Raw genomic sequence first — 21493 nt, forward strand, 5'->3', positions numbered from 1 at the left:
CATTTAAGGAAGAACCTGGAGACCCCATCTGCAGCTGGGTTCTTATTTCCACTCAACTGTGGTCTATTTCAAGCCTACTCAGACCTTCAATATGTCAAAGACTTCTGAAGGGCCCTGGGGTCTGACTCCTGGTTGAGTTCTTATTCACAAGGCTGGCTTTTAGGGTGTCCATGTGGGTCTGCTGTATAATTGTATTCTTCTCCTAATGCATGGGATGAAAAATACAGGCATACTGGTCATGGTGTAGATCAGAGTTTCTGGTGGAATCCTCCCCCGTCCCCGGTTCACTAGTTCATTCATCTGTTTTGAGTTTCAACGGAAGAACCCTAATGGTTCAGACTGATAGCTCTGAAGATGACATCCAGCACTCTCTTCTGGTTTTGTTGCTGGCTGTCCATATGATCTTAAATAATTCACTTTTCTTGGTTGTTGCTGAAGTTAAAACAAGGCAGCAATATACAGCCCCTGAATGAATATAAGGTCCAACTGGGAAAATACTCATCAATGTGTTCTCAGTGACTATTTATTTGGCAGACATTGGTCACCATCTTGACTGACATTATATAAATAATAAATCATACATGTGAAATGAGAGACTATACACATTTATCAAATGTGTCACTAATTTAGATTATTGTCATCTCTCTTGATCAACAAACTTATTTGGAAGAATGATGGGTTCTGTAAGAAGACTCTTAAAGGTGTTACTGGGCAGTGGTGGTGCATGCCTGCAAGCCTAGCACTCGGGAGGCAGAGGCGGGTGGATCTCTCTGAGGCCAGCCTGGTCTACAAGAACAAGTTCCTGGACAGCCAGAGCTGTCACACAGAAAAACCCTGTCTCAAAAAAAAATTTCTTAAGGGTACCACATGTGATATATGTCACCATGGTGTGTCCCCAGATAGGACAGGCTATCATTCCATCAATGGGTACTGTCTTTAGGATACCTACAGTCTCAGAACAGGGGGCCTTGCAGGAGGCAGATAGGGGAAATGAGTGCAGGCCTCCTGGGCTGGAGACATTGTGGCTTAGTGCTAGAGGGAACACCAGGCATGTATAAGGCTCTGGGTTCCACAAATGAGAGGGAGAATGATCACGTGTGCAGGAATATGGGCAGACTATGATCACCAATGAAGTAAATCAAGTGAGTTTGAGTCCATCAAGCCACTTCGGGAGCTTGAAGTGGGATATCATAAGGGATAGAGACAGTCCCTTATGAGTGCTGGCTAGTACCATCACAATGGCCATCACTGATAGCCATAGCCTGTGTGTGCTGGCTGGATCCATCTCAGTAGACATCACTGATAACCATATGTGTGCTGGCTGGATCCATCTCAGTGGACATCACTGATAACCATATGTGTGCTGGCTGGATCCATCTCAGTGGACACCACTGATAACCATATGTGTGCTGGCTGGATCCATCTCAGTGGACATCACTGATAACCATATGTGTGCTGGCTGGATCCATCTCAGTGGACATCACTATAACCATAGCCTGTGTGTGCTGGCTGGATCCATCTCGGGACATCACTGATAGGCAGAGCCTATGTGTGCTGGCTGGATCCGTCTCAGGCCATCACTGATAGGCAGAGCCTATGTGTGCTGGCTGGTTCTATCTCAATGGTCATTTTGCTTGGCTTAAGGATACACTGTTGATAATGTAGAAGGTACTTTCTGAGGGCAATGTGGCTTGCTTACAGTTTGGTTTACAGTTGGTAAAGATGCCAGAAGATTACAGGTAGAATGTTTGTGACATGGCTTCAGGTATTTTCATGGCCTTAGGAAGAATACCAATTGCACAAATATTCTCCTCTTGTCATCTGAACAACATGACTTTCTTAGCCAGACCAGGCCAGGTCTAACAGTCAACAGGATGATAAACCCTTTGCCCAGTGACAACAGAGTCACCTAGTACTCTGAGATTGGTGTGATGTACTCTATGATGGTGGTGATGAGAACTCAAACCGTTCTAAATATTTCCTAGCAATAATCAAGACTTTTTTCCTTGTGAAAACGTATATATCATTTTAAAACATGTAGTTCAGAGTAACTCACATAACCACACAACCATCACCACTATCTACCTTGGGAAATTGCCATCACCCTAAACTGAAACTCTGTCCCCATGAGACACTAAGCCTTTGCCTCTTCCTTGCTCCTTGGAAATTCTTTGGAAGTGAATACTCTAGATGCCTCATGTGTGTAACATGAGGGGAGCCTGCTTGTTTGGGTGTTTCTTTCCGCCCCATCCCCCAGCTATTTAGTCCCAGAGGAAAATCACATTGAAATCTCTGTAAGTTATAATGCTGATTGGCCCATTAGGTCAGGCTACTTATTAGCTAACTCTCACATCTTAATTAACCCATTCTTCTGATCTATGTTAGCCATGTTGCTCAGTACCTTTTTCAGTGGGGCAGCTCACATCCTGCTGCTTTGTTGGCCTGGGCAGGAGTGGGAGAAATCAACTTTCTCCTCCCCAGAATTCTCCTGCTCTCCTTGCATCATTTCAACTTCCTGTCTGGTTTTCCCGCCTATACCTCCTGTCTGGCCAATCAGCGTTTATTTAAAACATGATTGACAGAATACAGACAATTTTCCTGCACCACATGTGAGTGACACCTCGCAGCACTTAGCATTCAACAACTTGTGCTTTCCCAGCCTAGTGACTCGTATATGCTGTAGCTATGGTGAGCTATGCTTCCCTTCTAAGGATGAATGCTGTTCCTCCACATTGCTCTTTTACCAGAGAATGCTCGGGTGGCTGCTTCTGTGAGTGATTGTGTTGTGACCATGGGTATGTAAATTAGCCTGTAAGACCCTTCAACTCTTCAGGACATAACCTAGAAATACTCCCTTTTATAATTACGAACAGCAGGGCGCACTCCAGGGCCCCCGTACAGCACCTTATGCATTGAACGCCCATCTCAGAAAAGGGATTTGAAAGAGAAACAAATTTAACAGACTACGCTGGCCAAGGCACAGACATTAACTAGGGAAGAGGCTTCTTGGCTAACAGCCTCATCCAATGGAGTCCTCAAGCCAAGGTGATAAACATTTTAGAATCCAAAAATCTATTTTAATTTTTTTCTTCACTGGGCTTAGTTTGTCTCTTAATTTATGGCTCTTTCATCAGGGCTATTTCATTTACCTTAGCTTAATTTGATTTGTTATTTGTTCAGAGCGCCTGTTAAATTGTTGAAAGTTCTTCACACACTATCACCCAAATTAGCAGTACAACGTCTGAAAGAGAAATGATTACTGAGAGCCCTCGCCTGAACTAAAAAGGCCGAGGCTAATGCGGTGGTCAGCATGGTAATTAAAGATATTTTTGAGAATTCAAAATTTTATAAATCACGGGACACATGGTATTTTAAAAACTATGAGCAACGTCCTCTGTGTCTCACGTTCTGAATAGGGCCCGAAAAATCAATGAGCAGTGTTGCTCTGCACATAATCAGATCTAGAATTCTGACCTTTGAAACAGTGAACTCCTTAATGGTCCTCATTCATCAAACGCTCTCCCCGCTCAGGGTTTCTCCCTCTACATCATGAATTGTCCTTTTACTTAGATACTTATGACTTCAGTTTGGGCACTGTTCTTTCGGCAATAGCTGGTCATGAAAGAGGGGGGGGTGTTTGGAATATGAACTAGCTATTCATACTGTGTTCTTCTGGAACATGGTTGCCCACCCTAGGCTAACCTCGCTGGAGGGGTGTCTCTAACAACTCGGGCAACACGGTTTTACAAAGCAAAGGACATTGTAGGGTACTCATGGAATGGCATAGCCTGGTTTCCTAACTGGCCAGATGAGGATTGACAGGTGTACGGTTCCTTGATGAGACTTCAAGAAGCTCTGCCTATACCAGGGTGGGACTGGGGTTGCTCAAGTTTTATGAATCATTTTAGGACTTGATAGAATTTCAGCTTAAAAAATAAGACAACAAATTTGATCTTCGGGCAATGCTTAGGGATGAAGATAGGAATCGTCTGGGAATCCAACGGGATAGGTTCTTGGAGTGTAAGCACCTGCAAAACCATTATGAAACTAGAGAATTAATTCGATCCTAGACAAAATGTATTCAGCTAAGGCATGTGAGCAGTTGTCAGACAAGGAACTGAGGTGGAGTAGCCTGGCCTGGTAATAGGGGCAGTCTGTGTGGCACAGTGGGCAGTTAGAAGGAGCTGGGGCTGGTAGAGGGGGGAATGGCAACGCTGTGATAGTGGCACATTAGCTATGCCACGAGGGTTCCACGTATCTGTGTCAGTCCAAAGCAGTGATAGTGGCACACTGGCTATGCCACGAGGGTTCCACATATCTGTGTCAACCCAAAGCAGTGATAGTGGCACACTGGATATGCCACAAGGGTTCCACGTATCTATGCCAGCCCAAAGCAGTGATAGTGGCACACTGGCTATGCCACGAGGGTTCCACGTATCTGTGTCAGCTAAAAGCAGTGATAGTGGCACACTGACAATGCCACGAGGGTTCCACGTATCTGTGTCAGCTAAAAGCAGTGATAGTGGCACACTGACTATGCCACGAGGGTTCCACGTATCTGTGTCAGCCCAAAGCAGTGATAGTGACACACTGGCTATGCCACGAGGGTTCTATGTATCTGTGTCGGTCCAAAGCAGTGATAGTGGCACACTGACTATGCCACGAGGGTTCCACGTATCTGTGTCAGCCCAAAGCAGTGATAGTGACACACTGGCTATGCCACGAGGGTTCCACGTATCTGTGTCAGTCCAAAGCAGTGATAGTGACACACTGGCTATGCCATGAGGGTTCCATGTATCTGTGTCAGTCCAAAGCAGTGATAGTGGCACACTGGCTATGCCATGAGGGTTCCACATATCTGTGTCAGCCCTCAAAGCAGTAAAGGACTCTGCAGATCACAAGGTCACAGATATAGGACATTTTGCTACTAAGCATATCAGTAAATGCCTTCTTCCTAAACTTGTTTTTATTAATTTTTTCTTTAGACTATAGGGTCAATGAGCCAATGTTTGACACAAATTCATTATCAAACACTGTCTAAGGAACAGGAGCCTATAAAAATGAAGTGGTAGCAAGGCTGTCCAGAGAGTGAGAAGCCTCAATGAATCCCAGAGTGATTGCTACCACAGACAGAAGCCTAGACTTTGTCATTGTAAAAACACTGAGTAGAAGACTTGAAAGCTAATATTTTAAGATCCACGCCGACAGTATAAAGAAAATTTCATTCTCACAGTTGTTTATTCATTTGAAATCTAAATTCATGTAACTTGTGAACAAAAAGCAAAGCAATTTGCTATTTTAAAAGTATGTTCCAAAGTTAAAAGTCACGTAGCTGTTCCCAGAGTCCAAGCAAGAGTGGGAGGAGCATTCAATGTTCTGTAGCAGGGGAGGAAGCTGTTGTGGATGGTGGTTAACTGAATGGAAAGAGAACTCTAAATGCTCCTGAGAAAGAAAGGACACAGATCTGAGGACGTGATGTCAGCTACCCTGACCTGATCACTTGCACATCCTACACACATAGTAAACAGCGCACTGTGCCCTATAAACAGCAATCCTCACTGCATATCAGTTAAAATATGTGCAAGGCAAACAGCAAATAAATGATAGTTTAAATACCTATTACTGACTGGCCAGTTTACTTTTTGACTAAACCATATATGAAATTGAGCATCTATCTATTCACCTGCTTCCACATTTTAAATTAAGAATGCAAAGAATTATAGTCAAGTTTTAAAACAGTCCTACCTTCCAAGAAGGGACTCTATCCATTAGAATATTTCTATTACAGAAAAGTTAACCACATGTGATACCACGAAACTTACATTCCCATGTTTTTCCTTGCTTTGTTTCCACAAAGTAGAAGTATATTTCGAGCTCAATGATGTAGCCCGTTTTCACTCGTTGCAATAAGACCTCTAGAAAGAGCTCCATGCTAGAGCCGGCAGAGCAGCGGTAGCACAGCTGAGGGTTGCAGGAGAATAACAGGGCCCCAAATGTCTTCCGGCAGGTCAGCAGGCAGCAGGCACAGTCTACTGGGCAGCACTGTCTTTTGTCTTGTACTGCTGACATCGTCAGAACAACAAAGGGTTCTCCAGGAAAACAACAGGGACTTCCTCACCCTTTTGAAAATTCATACCATGAGCGAACATAAATAGAAGATTCCATTTATAACACCATGGCTTTAAAAAGAAATTCAGATTTATGCTAGAATTTCTTGTCATAAGGATTGTGGAACCACCTTTAAGTCAAACTGAAAACTGGCCTATTTTATTTTTTTTAGTGTATGCAGTTTTCTCCTATTTTGAATATTGTTCATGACTATTTTTACTTATTAATCTAAAATAAAATGGGAACGAAATGAGGTGGTTTTATGAAATTTGAGCTCTGGGACTCTCTGAGACCCACATTTCAACAATCATGCTAAATAAAACGTCCTGTTTCTACAGCCTTGGCATGCTCTCCTGTACTAATAGGAGGCGAGGCCATGTCAGCCCCAATAGTCACATGTTCTCACGACAACGCAGAGAGATTGGGAGGACTGAAGAGTGGGCCGACCTGGGCACAACTGCTGTGAAGAAGGGTTACGGCTTCTCTCAACATCCTGGGCTGGCTGGGGTTTCAGAGATGAGATGCACAGAGTTATGTTTTCATACATAAGCCATGCTAATGGATGAATAGAGGCAAGCTGAGCTGGCGAGTGCCCTGCCATACCACCAGGCATCAGGAGGATGATTGTTCCCGGAGGTGCCTGGCCTTGTGATGGCACGAGGGCCCAGCACTAATATAGTTCAGAAGACTGGAACAGCCTACAGAGACCGTGCCAATGGGAGAAGGAGGACTGATGGTGGCCCTGGGCCTCACTGCAGACACTGTCCCTAACTGGCAGGTAGGCCACTGGGTCGGTTCTGGCAGGGTTTGATTCCTAAAGTACTGTGGGCAATGCCGCAGCGGAGCCTCTGCAGAACCTTCTGTGTCTTTTCAAGGCAGCCACTTCAGTGCACATCTCTGCAGAGAGCGGTGTGGCATCACCCAGCCCTCCCATCAACTAAGCAGGGGTCTTCACATAATGAATTCTACAGGGTAAAGAATGGCTTTTTTGTGTGTCTCCAGGAGACTTGGGGGGCAGGCGATAACCAACAGATTTAGCTAAATGTAACTCCTGTGCACGCATCCTCTATCCTGGTCAAGCACACTGACTCACAAGCTGGAGGACAACAGTCTCTGTATCTGGCCTTTATTTAGACGAGTACATGCTAAACGTATGTGTTTTACGCGCCATGGAGAGAAGGAACTGACGTACATACTTCTCCGCGCACTTCCATAATGTGTGATTTTAGAAACTGGGATTTGAATTAAGCATCACACTTAAGGTCACACTGGGGTACAGTCGGGGTGTGAAATGGCAGAGCAGGGGAACACGAGAGTCAACATCAGCTTGCCTCCAACCACACACACCACGCGTCTCTTTGAAATAGGGTTTTCATCAAAGTTTCTCTCTTATCTTTTTTTTGTTTCATGATGGCTTCAGAAATATTTCCCATTCTTATGGAAAATTTCTTCTAGGTAGGACTAGTATTGCTTCGACATGATAGAATGGGCAATAAATGTTTAAGAACCTGCTTCGTTTGTAAAATGTACCATAGACATCTGACAGGGGTATGCATTTCAGTATCAATATAGTTATGTGTATCACTAACAGGTGCTTCTGTAAAGAATAACTCCTGCTTGCTATCTTACATAATAATTCATACCCCTTTAATTATTTTTCAACAGTCACAACTGCTGAGATTGCTATGTACCACAGTGGCTTAGACAGGAACATAATTATAATTAATACAAATGTTTTCAAACTTATATAAGATCTACAGCAATTTTAGAAACAACAGCAAATATAATTAATCATAGTAAAATCGACAGTGGCGATACACTAAAGTCTGTCAAGCTGTTATTGAGATAAATTATTCCTTATGGAAAATGTTGAAGACGCAGGTAGTTTTATTTGCACAAATACACTAAATCAGACGTGGGTAGAATATGGTAAAAAAAACAAACCCTCCTATTTGCATTACTGTACATTAATTATGAGAGTGTGCTGCGACCAAGCTCTGCACAAAGCTGTGGTTTCCTAGATGGTCACCTTGTAACCTTCGTCAGCATTTGCTGCCCTGTTGTTGCATTGAGAGCTCTGCACTGTCAGAGGATGTCATTTAGGGCAGGGACAGAAGACACCCAGTTGCCCACAGATAAAGAATAACCCTTATGATCTTACTAAAGTTGTTGTTGCTGTTTTCAGCAAAGCTTTCATATCATTAATCCTGGCAAAGCCTAACAGATTTGTGAGGGTCATAGAGCACTGGAACGCACCCCTTATGGCCATGCCTGTTTTTGGTCCCTATCACCTATATATATGCTAAACTGTTCCATGAATGGATAGGCTTTGCGTTCTTCAGCAAATCTTGTTTCGTAGAACTATCCTTTTGGTGTGGGACCCTGTCCTCCCTGATCCTTGAGGCCAAAATACTGGATGCAAATAATGTTTATGCTAACCAGCTAAGCTTCCTGCTAGTTCCATCCTTGGTTCTGCTACAGCCTGGTACATTAGCCTGAGGGATCTATTTTACTTTAAAATGGTAATTTCTCAACCTGCCTCAAAGAAGCTCAGGCGCCAAGACCCATCTAACCTGTCTGACATTGCCTTGAACCCTCGACCACCTGCCTGGGGAAAAACTCCCACAGAGGCCAGTTCCCCAGCCCCCTCTGGGTGGAAGGAGTTTTCCTTTACTGGGGCCTTTATTCTCCTTCCTGCTTTTGTTGGGAAGAGGTCTTGCCCTTTTTGATCCTGGTTGCCCACTGGTATAAATACCTGACTTGAGTTTAATAAAGTTGCCATTTACTCTTGGTAAATGTGCAAAGGTCTCTTTTTTTGTGTGTCTGTTTTTAACCCTCAGGACAATCGTCCATTCTCGTGGGCCCGAGTTCAGGAAGGTGCGCGCCTGAATCGGGTGTGGATATCCACTGGAAGGCGGAGTCTAACATTTTGGAAGGCAAAGTGATGTTCACTGAGTTAGTAACTGACAATGACTCCTTCCAGGAATGCTGAGATGGGCGCCCATGCCTAGCTCCAGGCTGACTAGTTTGGAGTGTTGACCATCCCAGACAATGAGCTCATCCTCCACAGTGCACATTTCCAGTGGCACTTCCAGAAATATTGATAAATTATTTTCAACCTCCTACTTTCTCTTACACTGTGGCTAGGAATGCACCCTCTCAAATAGGAATGCAAATAGGCAGGTGTGGTGGTTTGAGAGAAAATGGCCCCTGGAGGGAGTGGCAGTATTAGGTGTGGCCTTGTTGGAGGAAGTGTGTCACTGGGGAGGCGGGCTTTGAGGTCTCGTATATGCTCAAGTCACGCCCAGTGAGTCAGTTTACTTCCTGTTGCCTCTGGATCAAAATAGAGAATCTTAGCTCTTTCTCTGGCAATATGTCTGCCTGCACACCACACTTCCAGCTGCCTTGCTCCCCACTATGATGATATCGGATTAAACCTCTGAAACTGTAAGCCACCACCTCCATTCAATGCTCTTCATGATACGAGTTGCTTTGGGCATGGTGTCTCTTCACAGCACCAGAAACCCTAGCTAAGACAGTAGGTAAGTAGATGACAGACAGATGATGGATAGATGATTGATAGGTAGATAAATAAATATGTAGAGAGTAACAAATAAAGAAAAGAAGGAAGCCAGGGTAGTAGCACAAACAGAAAGCTCCACAAAGTTTGGTAACACTAATTTCGACCTAGAAAAAAATAGCCAGTCTGTGTAGAGATCCACACCCGAGGCTATCCTTTTCCTCCTCTCTCTTTGGTTCTCTTTCCTCCCCCTCCCCTTGCTGGCTTCTCCTCATTTACTGAAGGTCTTTTGGGGGACGGTGAGAAATGTGTCTGAAAGAGCAACTGCTCAGCAACCAGCATCACAGGGCTTAAAGTGACTGAACAACGAGGACATTGGGAAGACCTACTGGGTAGCTTAAATAATGGAACGCGCTTGTTACGCACCAGTGACACTCCAGCAGCTGATGCATGATTCATGCCATGCTTTAATTCTTCTATCTAGAAACGGTGCTCGGAAAATTTAAACTTGGATTTTGGTGAAAAACCCTGAACAATTCCAAGTTCTAAGGATTTCTACCACATGGAGCACGAGCCTAAATTTTAAAGGGTTGCTTTTATAGGCAGAGTGTGTTGGCTCATTTGTCTTACGGAGAACACAGTCTCTGTTTCAGAGAAGGCAAATACAGTAGCGCATGCTGTGCGCACAGCCCTGTTAAGATTACTGTGTAATAAATAATCATGTAAAATCTGACATGACTTATGGATCTTTAGTGTAAAGTTGTATCAAGGCCATATGTTACCAGAGGCAATCTCTTCAAATGCATAATTTATAGCATCAACCCTGTGACTACTTGAGAGACCTGGGTAGAAAAATGAACAAATCCAGCAGAAAAAGATCCGTGGAGGATTAGTTAGCATTTAGCTGAGGTCACAAGGACAACTGGATTACCACATTTCAAGCTGCTCCTCACAGAGAGCGTGCTGGATGACACAAAGATCCAGCACAGTCTAAGAATTTCAAGTAAGTCTCGGAAATCTTCAGGTTGAATATTTAGGCATGAAGAACCTATTGTTACTTGAGATTTTCCTTGGTAAATGTTAAAAACAATACAAAAATCACTGATCTCCCCAAACAGGTATCTATGTAAATATAGCAATGAGGATCAAACAAAGATCATCCAGAAAATAAAATGAGCGATGAAGAACAAGAAGAAAAGAGATATAAAAAACAAATATATAAAATAAGTAACAAATAAAATTAAAAAAAGTATGAAATGTGGAAGAAGAGAGAGAAATAAATATACAAAGACAAACAATGGTAGGTATGGTAGCTCACGCCTGCAATTCCAGCACCCAAGGTGTGGATACGAGATCTTGAGTTCAAGGCCAGCTAGAGCTATAGACTGAAACCCTGTTTCACAAAAGAAAACACAGTGCACACACACACACACACACACACACACACACAGAGAGAGAGACAGAGAGACAGAGAGAGAGAGAAAGAGAGAGAGAGAGAGAGAGAGAACTAAAAATGACGAGAAAAATGAGGTAGGAAAAGGAAGGGTCAGATTATACACGACAAGGGACAAATGACACATGGAAAAAGCAAGAAGACAAAGTTGGCTGGGTTCATGTGTTTGGGTATGAACCCACTTATTTGCTGCTCTAACACAAGGCTGATCTTCACTTCGGATGTCCCTTGAGCTCTATAAGCTCACACTGAAGAGCTTCGGAGCTGGGATTATTATTTCTAGTCCACAAGGCACAGCCGTGCATGAGGGATGTACATCCTGGGAGTATACCCATGTGACAGGATCCTAACTCCACATGTCCAGAGCCAAAATCTGCTTTCTGCTCTCAGGTGTCTTCTCGATCTCGGCTCCACAATCTGTGTATGACGTCATCACCACTACCTTGCTGCATGAAGAACTAGGCTTCATCTAGACTTCCTTCGCCCTTCACCTAGCTATTGGGCAATCTACCTCCTGTTACCCCCTCAACCAGTCTCCTTATAAGAGTTTTATTCCTTGCTACACTCTGCACATAAAACTCAGCTGATACAACCGTCAGCGAGACTTCATGATGGAGTCCAGCCTCACCCACGGCCGCATAACCTTCATGATCTGACTCTTACAGGCTCGCCTGTTTCACCTCCTCCATCCATGACCAAATCCCCATCCCATGGCTACAACTGCTTTTAACTACAGAGTGAAGTAGCAAGCCTCATGTACTTCCTCTGTTTGGGCACATTATCCTACTCCTTCTAACCATCTGTATTTTTGTCATTTGATATAAATTTAAGACTTCATTATTAAGCCAGGTTTTTAAAAACTTGCTCACACAAAAGCCAACACTGAATGTTTCCCAACCAGGGAAGGAAAGAATCACTTACTGTAGCCAGATTTCCTCATCTCTCCCTCCAATGAATGATCCTGTGGCCACACAGAGCCATATTGTAACACTAAGCTTGTTCTAATAACTTAGTCCTGTTTTCTTTTTAAATTTGGGGCTGATTTTCTCATGGGGTACTGTACCAATTACCTGCTCTAGCATGCTGCCAACACAGGACGCTGGCTTAAGAAATTCATCCTCATAGTTTTCAACTTAATGGGAGGGAAGTCTTTCTCCTCGCATGCTTTGGAGCGTCAAGTACAGAACTGTCCGTCGTCAGGACCAAACTCTTGTCAGGGGATACAACAATTTCACATAGCTTTTATATTATCCCACAGGAAGAAATAAAGTTCTTATATTTATTGTGGCATGATATACTTTTCATAGTCACAACACCCCTAAGTATTTCCTCTAAATTTCTGTCCCTTAATTGCCAATGCTCCATGATTAAGCATGTTTACAATCGCGGTCACACAGTGACCGTAGGCCACCACTGCACCCTGTAACTGGATCTCTCCATACACACAAAGTGATCCGGCGAAACAAGGAGGGGCGGCTCCACTTTGGGCAGTCAGCTACAAGCTCACCTCTTCTTTATGACCAGCACGACTCCGAGAAATATTATAACGAAGAGCAGGATGCCCGCAATCACTCCAGCAATCTTAACCGTGTGGTCCGTTTGCTTCTCAGGTTCGGGGACTGGCTTTGGAGTAACGGCTCCTGGTGATGGAAAGGAGAGCAAGTGGGTAAGACAGAATAAAGACGTTACATTTAAATTTCTCCCCTTGCATTTAACAGAAGAACGCGACTTATCAGAGCCAGCAGACAGACGGGCTTTGATTTCTTTCTTTTTTTTCCTTCTTTTTAAAGCCGCTTTCCGAGGTGCTGAAAGCATTGTAATTGTTCTCCTTGCTCAACACTTCACTCAGGCACAGCACACCCACGTCTGACCCTTTTATAGGAGACTTCTCAAACGCACTTTTAAATATTTTTATTATCTTTTAGTTCCCGTTCTTCCTTCCACTTAAAAACCCGCAAACGGCACAATAGCTACCCCTAAGCCTTTATCCAAATTTGATTCACTGAAACATTTTCCTCAATTATTTTTCATAAATGAAGCCATAATTCTATCACATATTAGCCCAAACACCTGGAAAGGCGAGATAAGCTCATTTGCCAAGCATTTTTTTTTTTACCAGCAACTGATTGTTTTTCTATTTTTTTATTATAACACAATAGAGACACCCCCCCCCCCCCACACACACACACACCTTTGGAAATCTGAATCTAGGTCACATCTGGAAAGCAAAGGGATCCTTCAAAGCAATTTATTCACCAAGAGGGCAGCAGCTGGTGATCCTGCCTCGGCACCCACGGTTCATTTCTGTTTAAATGAGATAACCAGGGCCTCCGAGTGGCGGCTCTGTCTTAGTTCACTTGCGCGCCTGCTTCCAAGACACGGTTTGTCCCGCTGATGGTATAATGTGATGGAATGTCAAGTCTATGTCTGATGAAATATCCATTTCCTCTGCTAAATGAGTTCAAGACGAAGACTATTAGGAGTGCAGTGTCCAATTCATTCCGCAGCATCTACTTTTCCAGAGAGGTGACTCCTTGCCTCATCAGGATATGATGGCCTGGTGTTTGGATCACCACCCCACCCTTCCTAAACAGAGCAGTTGTATGTGCAAGATTCCTAAGATCTTTCTCCATCTTTGTTGGTCAAAATGTACTTAGGAGTGAGAGTTTGTACCTGTCTTTTTCCCTTTTCCCACCAATGCGTGCATTCTGCTGTGCTTCGAAACCTGCACTGGTCCCGTGTCTGTGCCAGCCTGCACAGCAGACCGGGCATCACCGTGGAGAACAGGCGGGCTGAGTGACAGCTGCCCAGGTTTCCTTACTCCTCTGGAAGCAACTTCCCAACTAAAGTCATATTGCATTTTTCATTCGAGAGAACATGGCTGTAACCTGGCCTGACGAAGTTGGGTGTAGATTAGAGCAGGGACAAGAGATAGAAGGCCCCAGGACACCCTCAGATGCCTTTTTCCTACAAGGGAGTGTGACTGTCCCCAGAGATCCTGTCTACTGCCTCTTACTGCCAGCTTTAGCTACTGGCTTTTAATAAAAAGGAGGGTTCTAGCCAAGTACCTTCCTTCATCCTTAACAACAATGCACACTTTAAAGACATCAGGAGGAACTTCTGGTGACAATTTATTATTATTATTATTATTATTATTATTATTATTATTATTACTACTACTACTTCTGACAATGTCAATAGGACAGGAAATTTTTTTCTTGGATGGGTATCCTTCAAACCTGCTGTCTAGTTAAATGTTAAAAGTATTAATGATAATTATTTTATAGTAATTACATCTGCTATAGACTGGAGTGGGGGTTGGGGGGACACAGCACCAGGTGCCTGATGCAAAGGAAACTGTGACATTAAATACATTGTTCTGAAAAAAAAATCTATGGAAAATGCATATGTGACTAGAGGATGAAAACTTTATAAATGCAAAAAGTAACATGCAAATTCAGAAATGGAGGTCCGATCATTTCTATTTTCATATACTCTCCAACTTTAAATGTGTAATTTGCAAGATAATCTTTTGTTTTTCTCTCAAATGCTGGCATATGGGCAGCCACTTTTATTTAGCTTGCTAGCTAGAGGTTACTCGTTCTCTAAATGTATTTTCACTATAGCAAAATGATTTTAAGGTTCCTTTTTTTTGGGTAAATAGTAAATATACCAATTGAGAAAGAAAGAATTTAGAAAAAAACGTTTCAGTTTAAAAAATTCTCACATAAAACAAAAGATGATCTGACTTACACATTGTACGTTCTAAGAAAAGACAGGCCACTAATAGTGATGTCTTGTTTCTGCGAACCAAGTAACTAGGTGTTTTTCCTTGAGTCTTTTACCTAGGCTGTGACACAGCTTTGAATGGGTGTTCTTTTTCCAGGGCAAAGACTGCTGGTCACCCAGCCTTTGTCCTTTTAGGGAAGCATGAAAGGACATTGCCACACAGCCAGCAGAAGGTCAATATCACCCTTCCTTAGGACTCATTTCTAACTCACTTCCCTTTGCAGGCCAAGGAAATGAAACCCTTGGAGCCCTGAGAGGCCCTGCAGCAGTGTGACCATGGGAGCCATTGTGTGAAGCAGAACCGTGGCTCCTGTGGAGGTGGAGGTCTGCTTGGGGCCACCCACCTGGCTAACTCAGATGCTTGCTTTTGGGCTTCTAGGAGAAGCAGAAAAACTTAAACACCAAGTCAAGATTAGGCTGGTACTAGCTTCCAACAGCCCGATGAGAAGGTGCCCACGAATCTGAACTGCCTCTCAGTACAGGCAGGCCCTGCCTTCATTACATGGTCCTAGGCCCCTGTGCCCTTCCCGAAGTGGGTGTCTGTGTGGGTTCCCCCTAGAGTGGATGATCTTCTCTCCCCTCTCATTTCTCAGAAACACAGGATTAGGTCAGTTGCATTCAGTAGTTCCCATTTCTTTCTTTCCCTATGTGGTAGTTTAAATGAGAATGTCCCCCATAGGTTTATCTTATATCTGAATGCTTAGAAGTGGAACTCTCTGATAGGATTAGAAGGATTAGGAGGTGTGGCCTTGTTGGAAGAGGTGTGCCCCTGAGGGTGGGCTCTGAGGTTTCAAAAGCCCATGCCAGACCCAGTCTGTCTCTTCCTTGTTCTACGGCTCCAGTACTTGCTTGCATGTGCCCGTGCCCCAAGCCATGATGACAATGAACTAAACCTCTGAAACTGTAAGTAAACGCTGTCTCTCACAAGGGTTGCCTTGGTCATGGTGTCTATTCACAGCAATAGAACAGTGACTAAGACAGCCTTCATTTCCAAGTGTAATGGCATTGGCTGTTTTTAGTCAATGAAAAGAGAAGGGTGTACTTAAATGCCATCATTGAAGGTCTCTGATACCATGTCTAGTGGGAGGAGAACCTCGGAAGGCAGGAAGGTCTGTCCGGTGCAGCACCTGATTAGTTTCAAATCGGCAGAAAGCAGAGTTTGGCCCGGTGCTCAGTGTTAAATTAAATAACAGCAGCAAGCCAGACCAAGAACATGGTGTGCCAGTCACCGGCTTTAGGTCTGGACCCAATTTTGACGACTGAACCACTGCACGGATCTTCCCAGGAGGCCATGAAGGCGAACGCTGATGCCCTGAACTCCTAATCACCCTGTCCATAGCACTCAGAATGGCTTCCTTTGCTAGGCTGGGAGATAGCCTGGTCTAATGACACCACAAGGAATCTTTACTGCCAGGGTGACTGGGCACACGGAAGAAAATATCACCAGTATTCTTCATTTATTTAGCAAGTGGTTTCCTGACACCGTCTTACATTTCTTGCTGTATATTAGAAACATGGCAACAAGCATATGAACAAGAAAATAAAGCTCAGAATTTATATTCTGATGTGCAAACATAGAGACGTATTTGAACAAAGAATGTGGGTCACACGTTTCGTGGTGCTTGGCCTGGTGGGGTGATGACCAAGAAGAGGGAACTAAGAAGAGAATGCGAAGATTATAGCTTTGGAGAGACCTGCAGGAGGAGTGAGAGTGGGGAGTATCCTTACCCTCCTGACCTCTGCAGGCTGTGGAAAGAAACACTTCAGGCGAGACTGGATCACTGGGTAGGGATGGAGTGTAGTGAACGGGGAAAACGGCACATGGCATTGGCGTGTGGGGTCACTGCTAGAAATAGTGGGAAAAATTCTGCTTCAGCCTGGATGCACGGCAGGATTCCGAGTGGAGGAGATACGATCTGGTTTACATTTACCAGCACTGTCCTGGATGCATAGAAGGCTGTAAGATGTCCATGGTGGAAACATCATAGAGATATGGGAACAGACATCAGAGTGAGGTCATCACAACAACCCAAACTGATTCTACAATAGCAGTCATAGAGATGGTGATGCTTTGTCCAAATTCATATATGTTCATGGCAGTCATAGGTGTTGGCCAATGAACTTTAGTAGTCAGGACAACTAACCCAGGTCTCCAGAAATCATTACAGAAGGCCGGAAGGTGTCACTAGCTAAAGCTGACAGTGTGGGTGAATCGACTCAGACAGGGAAAACAGGAGCTTAGTTTTGGACTACTCAGGATCCCAATAATGACACCCACAGGAGAGAGGCCAACTGGGAGGCTGGGACAGGCGAGATCTCTGGGTGTCAGATATCAACTTAGGGAATACCATAAAATGACAGTGTGGGAAGCCAGAAGTCTACAGAAGTCTACACAGGGGCTCTGAGAAGATGAAGGCTGAGAGGTGAGCCAGTCTGGGGAGTGTGGGGAGGAGCCAGCCAGGGGAGTGTGGGGAGGAGCCAGCCAGGGGAGTGTGGGGAGGAGCCAGCCAGGGGAGTGTAGGGAGGAGCCAGCCATGGGAGTGTGGGGAGGAGCCAGCCAGGGGGGTGTGGGGAGGAGTTAGTCAGGGGGGTGTGGGGAGGAGCCAGCCAGGGGGGTGTGGGGAGGAGCCAGCCAGGGGAGTGTGGGGAGGAGCCAGCCAGGGGAGTGTGGGGAGGAGTCAGTCAGGGGGGTGTGGGGAGGAGCCAGTCAGGGGAGTATGGGGAGGAGCCAGCCAGGGGAGTGTGGGGAGGAGCCAGCCAGGGGGGCGTGGGGAGGAGCCAGCCAGGGGAGTGTGGGGAGGAGCCAGCCAGGGGAGTGTAGGGAGGAGCCAGCCAGGGGAGTGTGGGGAGGAGCCAGCCAGGGGAGTGTGGGGAGGAGCCAGCCAGGAGATCATCAAGGTGAACAAAGGTAAAAAGAGCACGTCTCTGCAGAATGCTCAGTGCGAGATGTGAGGACTGTGACGTGTCATCCCTCACGTACCCAAGATGGAGAGATGATGGCATCCTAAGGCCAAACGTTAATGATAAACAGAAGCAAAAGTCAATGATGAGGCCGGGTGGTGGTGCACACCTTTAATCTCAGCACTTGGATCTCTGTGAGTTCGAGGCCAGCTTGATCTATAAGAGCTAGTTCCAGCTGGGCAGGCAGGCAGTGGTGGGTGCCTTTAATCCCAGCAGTTGGAGGCAGAGGCAGGCGGATCTCTGGGAGTTCGAGGCCAACCTGGTCTAAAAGAGCTAGTTCCAGGACAGGCTCCAAAGCCACAGAGAAATCCTGTCTCGAAAAATCAAAAAAGAGCTAGTTCCAGCACAGGCTCCAAAGCTACAGAGAAATCCTGTCTCGGAAAAATCAAAACCAAAAGGGGAGAAAGGTTGAAGGGGAGAAAGGAATTGCCTGTAGGGCTGCTGTCTTAGAAGGGTCAAAGGTCGGGGAGGGGGGAGTATCCAGGAGGTCAGACTGCCCAGGCCTAGAAGCAGGAACTGTGAACTGAGGAGCAAGGAGCAGCTGTTACAATGGCTGGCAGATAAGGAAGGTCTTAGATTGTAACACTGGCGTGGTCTCCACTAATGGTGTGATTGCCTGTGAAGGAAGCAGCTAAAGGGGTTAGGGAGATGATGAGGTAAGAAGGTTTAGTCAGAGGTGGGAGGAAAGGCAGAAAGAGTGTGGGACAGGGAGGAGGGTGAAGACTGCAGGTGGTCAAAATTGGGGGAGCTGAACCCTGGGAGTAGTGACAAGGGGACAGGGCAGGTGACTAAGGATGGCAAGGGGTAGAGGTATGGAGGAAGGGGGTGCTATCTCTTGAATAAGAGGGCGCAGTGAAGCTAGCCCTGATGCTGACAGCAGTGGGATCTGGGGAAAGGAGGAGACGGAAAAAGATGAGGGCTGGGGCCGCGACTTCCCCCAAAGCATATGAAACTCTGATTTCTCCCCACCTCATAAGCAGAGTGAAGAATGAGGAGGAGGAGTGAGGGGCAGAATGGAAGGAAGAGTCAGAGTTATTTGCCAAGGTGGCAGAGGAAAGACGAGTGACCGTTAGAAGTGTAGATGCTGTACCCAGATGTCCTACATCACCTACATACAACAGCCACATGGCAGCAGAATGCACAGCAAGCTTCTCTGTGTAACACAGGGCTCAAGCTGATGCCTTTCTACTAAGTTCCTCTTCTGCACCAGGTATAGAGATGGCAGGTCAATGAGTCTTCATGCCCTCATGCCAGAGATGTGATCCTTGTCAACAATACAGGAAACCACACTAAATGCCCAAGAGCTCCATGACCTACTTGGTGCAGTATGGGGAAGAAAGAGGGAAAGACTCCCTTCCAGAGGCTGTCATGAGTGGCCCCATAGATGTCCACACACAGGTAGTGAGCACAGACCAGGGTGTCAGGGAGAGAACGCTTTATGAGTACATAATTGCTTTGTTTTTGGAGCCTGAGCCAGTGCTGGGAATAGTCTAGGAGGGACCTTGGAGAAAGGCTTTGTGCTGTGACAGGCATTGCCCGCAGGTAGAACATTGTGAACTAGATAAAATAGACAACAAACCTCAGAAAATAATAGAATTAGCCTTGAGAATAACCAGGGAGGAGCTCACAGGCTTCGTGAAGAATGGGAAGGAAGGAGACCTAGCAAGTAGAAGGAAGGCTACCATTCCAGCAGACAGGGACTTAGGGCAGGAACTGAAGGGATACACCTGGCTGCCAACAGGGGGTACTCAAATCTTGCTTGCAGCTTCTTTTGGTGAAAGGGTTTGCTGTCCCTTTTCCAGGGGTGTAAGGGTGCTTGGGTTTAGGGTCTGAATTTAACCCAAGCCACACTGAGGGCTGCCACAGCATGCACATGGGTATTCAGTGGCAAACCGACACCATAACCTCCCCTCTTGGTTTTAGGTCCATGGGGGCAGGGAAGAAAGAGGAGAAATAGGAATACAAGGGAAATGGATGTTGTGGGGCTTCTTTTATTCTTTCTCTGAGGCACAAATGGTCTTTACTGGGCTCTCAGGAGTCCATTGGTCTTGAGGACCTCTGTGAACTTGCTGAGTTTCTGCTCCACATTCTTTTCTGCCTGGTTCCGTGGCCTCAAGAGCTGGGACTATTATTTCTTGAAGCCTTAGGATCCCAGGCTGGTCTTAGACTCCTTTTTTTGTAGTCCAGGATGACCCTGAACTTCGGGTTCTCTTGCTTCCACCTCCCAAGTGCTGTGACACCAGGCACACACACACACACCACACTGCACAGGGATTGTCTACTGCTGGGGATCACACCGGGGGCCTTGTGTGCGATCAAAGTACTCTACCTTCTCTGCCCTCTGAAAACACACTCCCTCCTCCAGATGTCTAGAAGAGCAATGGCTACAAAGAAAGTCTACATTTCAACTGAGCTGATCTCAGCCTCTTCATGTTACCACTTTTACGACTACATAAAGTGATAATCTAATTTTTGTCTTTTTTTTCCCCTTTTGACCCTTTGTCCAGGTTTTTCTGTTCGCTTCCTTTAAAAGAGGACCATCCAGGCTTTGAAGATCATCGTGAGACAAATCATTCATGTCTTGTTGCCCAGAGGATTACAGTTCTTTGCAGCCTTATTTACTTTAATTTTAGTTGTACCTTAATATTATACGTAATGGCAAAACAAGCCAAAGATTTTTCATCTAAATTACATAGTATTGTCTCGCTTCCTAGGAACAGTCAATTACAACTCAGAGAATAACCTGTGCTCACACTCTGTAACCTGATTATGCTTCTGAATTTATGGCTTTCCCTCTGCCCCATTCCACTGTAGGGCAAACAGAGTGTGCACCACTTCCGAGTAATGATCGCATATGCAGTTTTTCATGCACAAGTAAGATACTCTGTTGTCTGAAAGGTACATCTTCCCCTCAGATTAATCAACTCTCCCTCTCTTGTTTTGGTTCTAATTTCATGGCAGCTATTGCTCCCATTTATTGATGTGGCTGACACCCCATGGATAAGACGATTTATCAAAGACCATGCACTCACTCTCTGGACTCTAAAAGTTCTGCAAGAATTATTAAGCCTGTTATTATTCTGATGAAATACTTTCTTTTTCCCATTTGAATTTCTTGCATCGTGGTCAAGTCATAAAATGAGGAATCAACTTGTCAATACGGAGTTCATCAACCACGGGTGCCTTTCATAGAAAGTACATAATCGATAAAAGGGATATAAGTGGCTGCTTCAGGCTTGTTGGAGGATGAGTTAGTTAAGAGTTGGGGGGAGGTACCAAGACACCGAGACTAAATCCTGAAGGGATTCGCATCACCATCTGTTGACTGCCGCATTTTCCGTCATTGCTTATGCTTTTGGGTCAAGATCTAACTTATGGCTAGCACTTAAAACTGGTTTCTATGGCAGGAAGAACACAGATGCTTCCTCCATAAAGTTTTATTTACAAGCCCCCATTCTGAGTCTTTTCTGTTCCTGAAATTTATTTACTTTACTATCCAAAAATGAATATATTTAGAGCCAGTGAGATGTCTCAATGAATAAAGGCACTTGCCACCTAGCCTGATGACCTGATGTTGATCCCTGGCAGCCACATGGTGGAAGGAGAGAACTAAGTCCTGAGCCTGTCCTCCGATCTCCATCCATACACTGTAGCGCATGCCT

The 21493-nt window shown here is 45.1% G+C and overlaps 1 protein-coding gene across 5 annotated transcripts in view; it reads right to left on the reverse strand.

The window, feature by feature from the left end:
- The window catches only part of Ptprm (protein tyrosine phosphatase receptor type M), a 698333-nt gene that overhangs the window by 197519 nt on the left and 479321 nt on the right, over nt 1–21493 (reverse strand). For all 5 annotated transcript variants that reach the window (XM_087902425.1, XM_087902421.1, XM_087902423.1 and 2 more), the window contains one exon: nt 12589–12721. In XM_087902425.1, coding sequence (XP_087758551.1) covers nt 12589–12721 — 133 coding nt within the window. The remainder of the gene's footprint in view (nt 1–12588; nt 12722–21493) is intronic.

This window comes from Myodes glareolus, chromosome 27, assembly GCF_982192425.1.
Source record: "Myodes glareolus chromosome 27, mMyoGla1.1, whole genome shotgun sequence".
Taxonomy (NCBI): Eukaryota; Metazoa; Chordata; class Mammalia; order Rodentia; family Cricetidae; genus Myodes; species Myodes glareolus.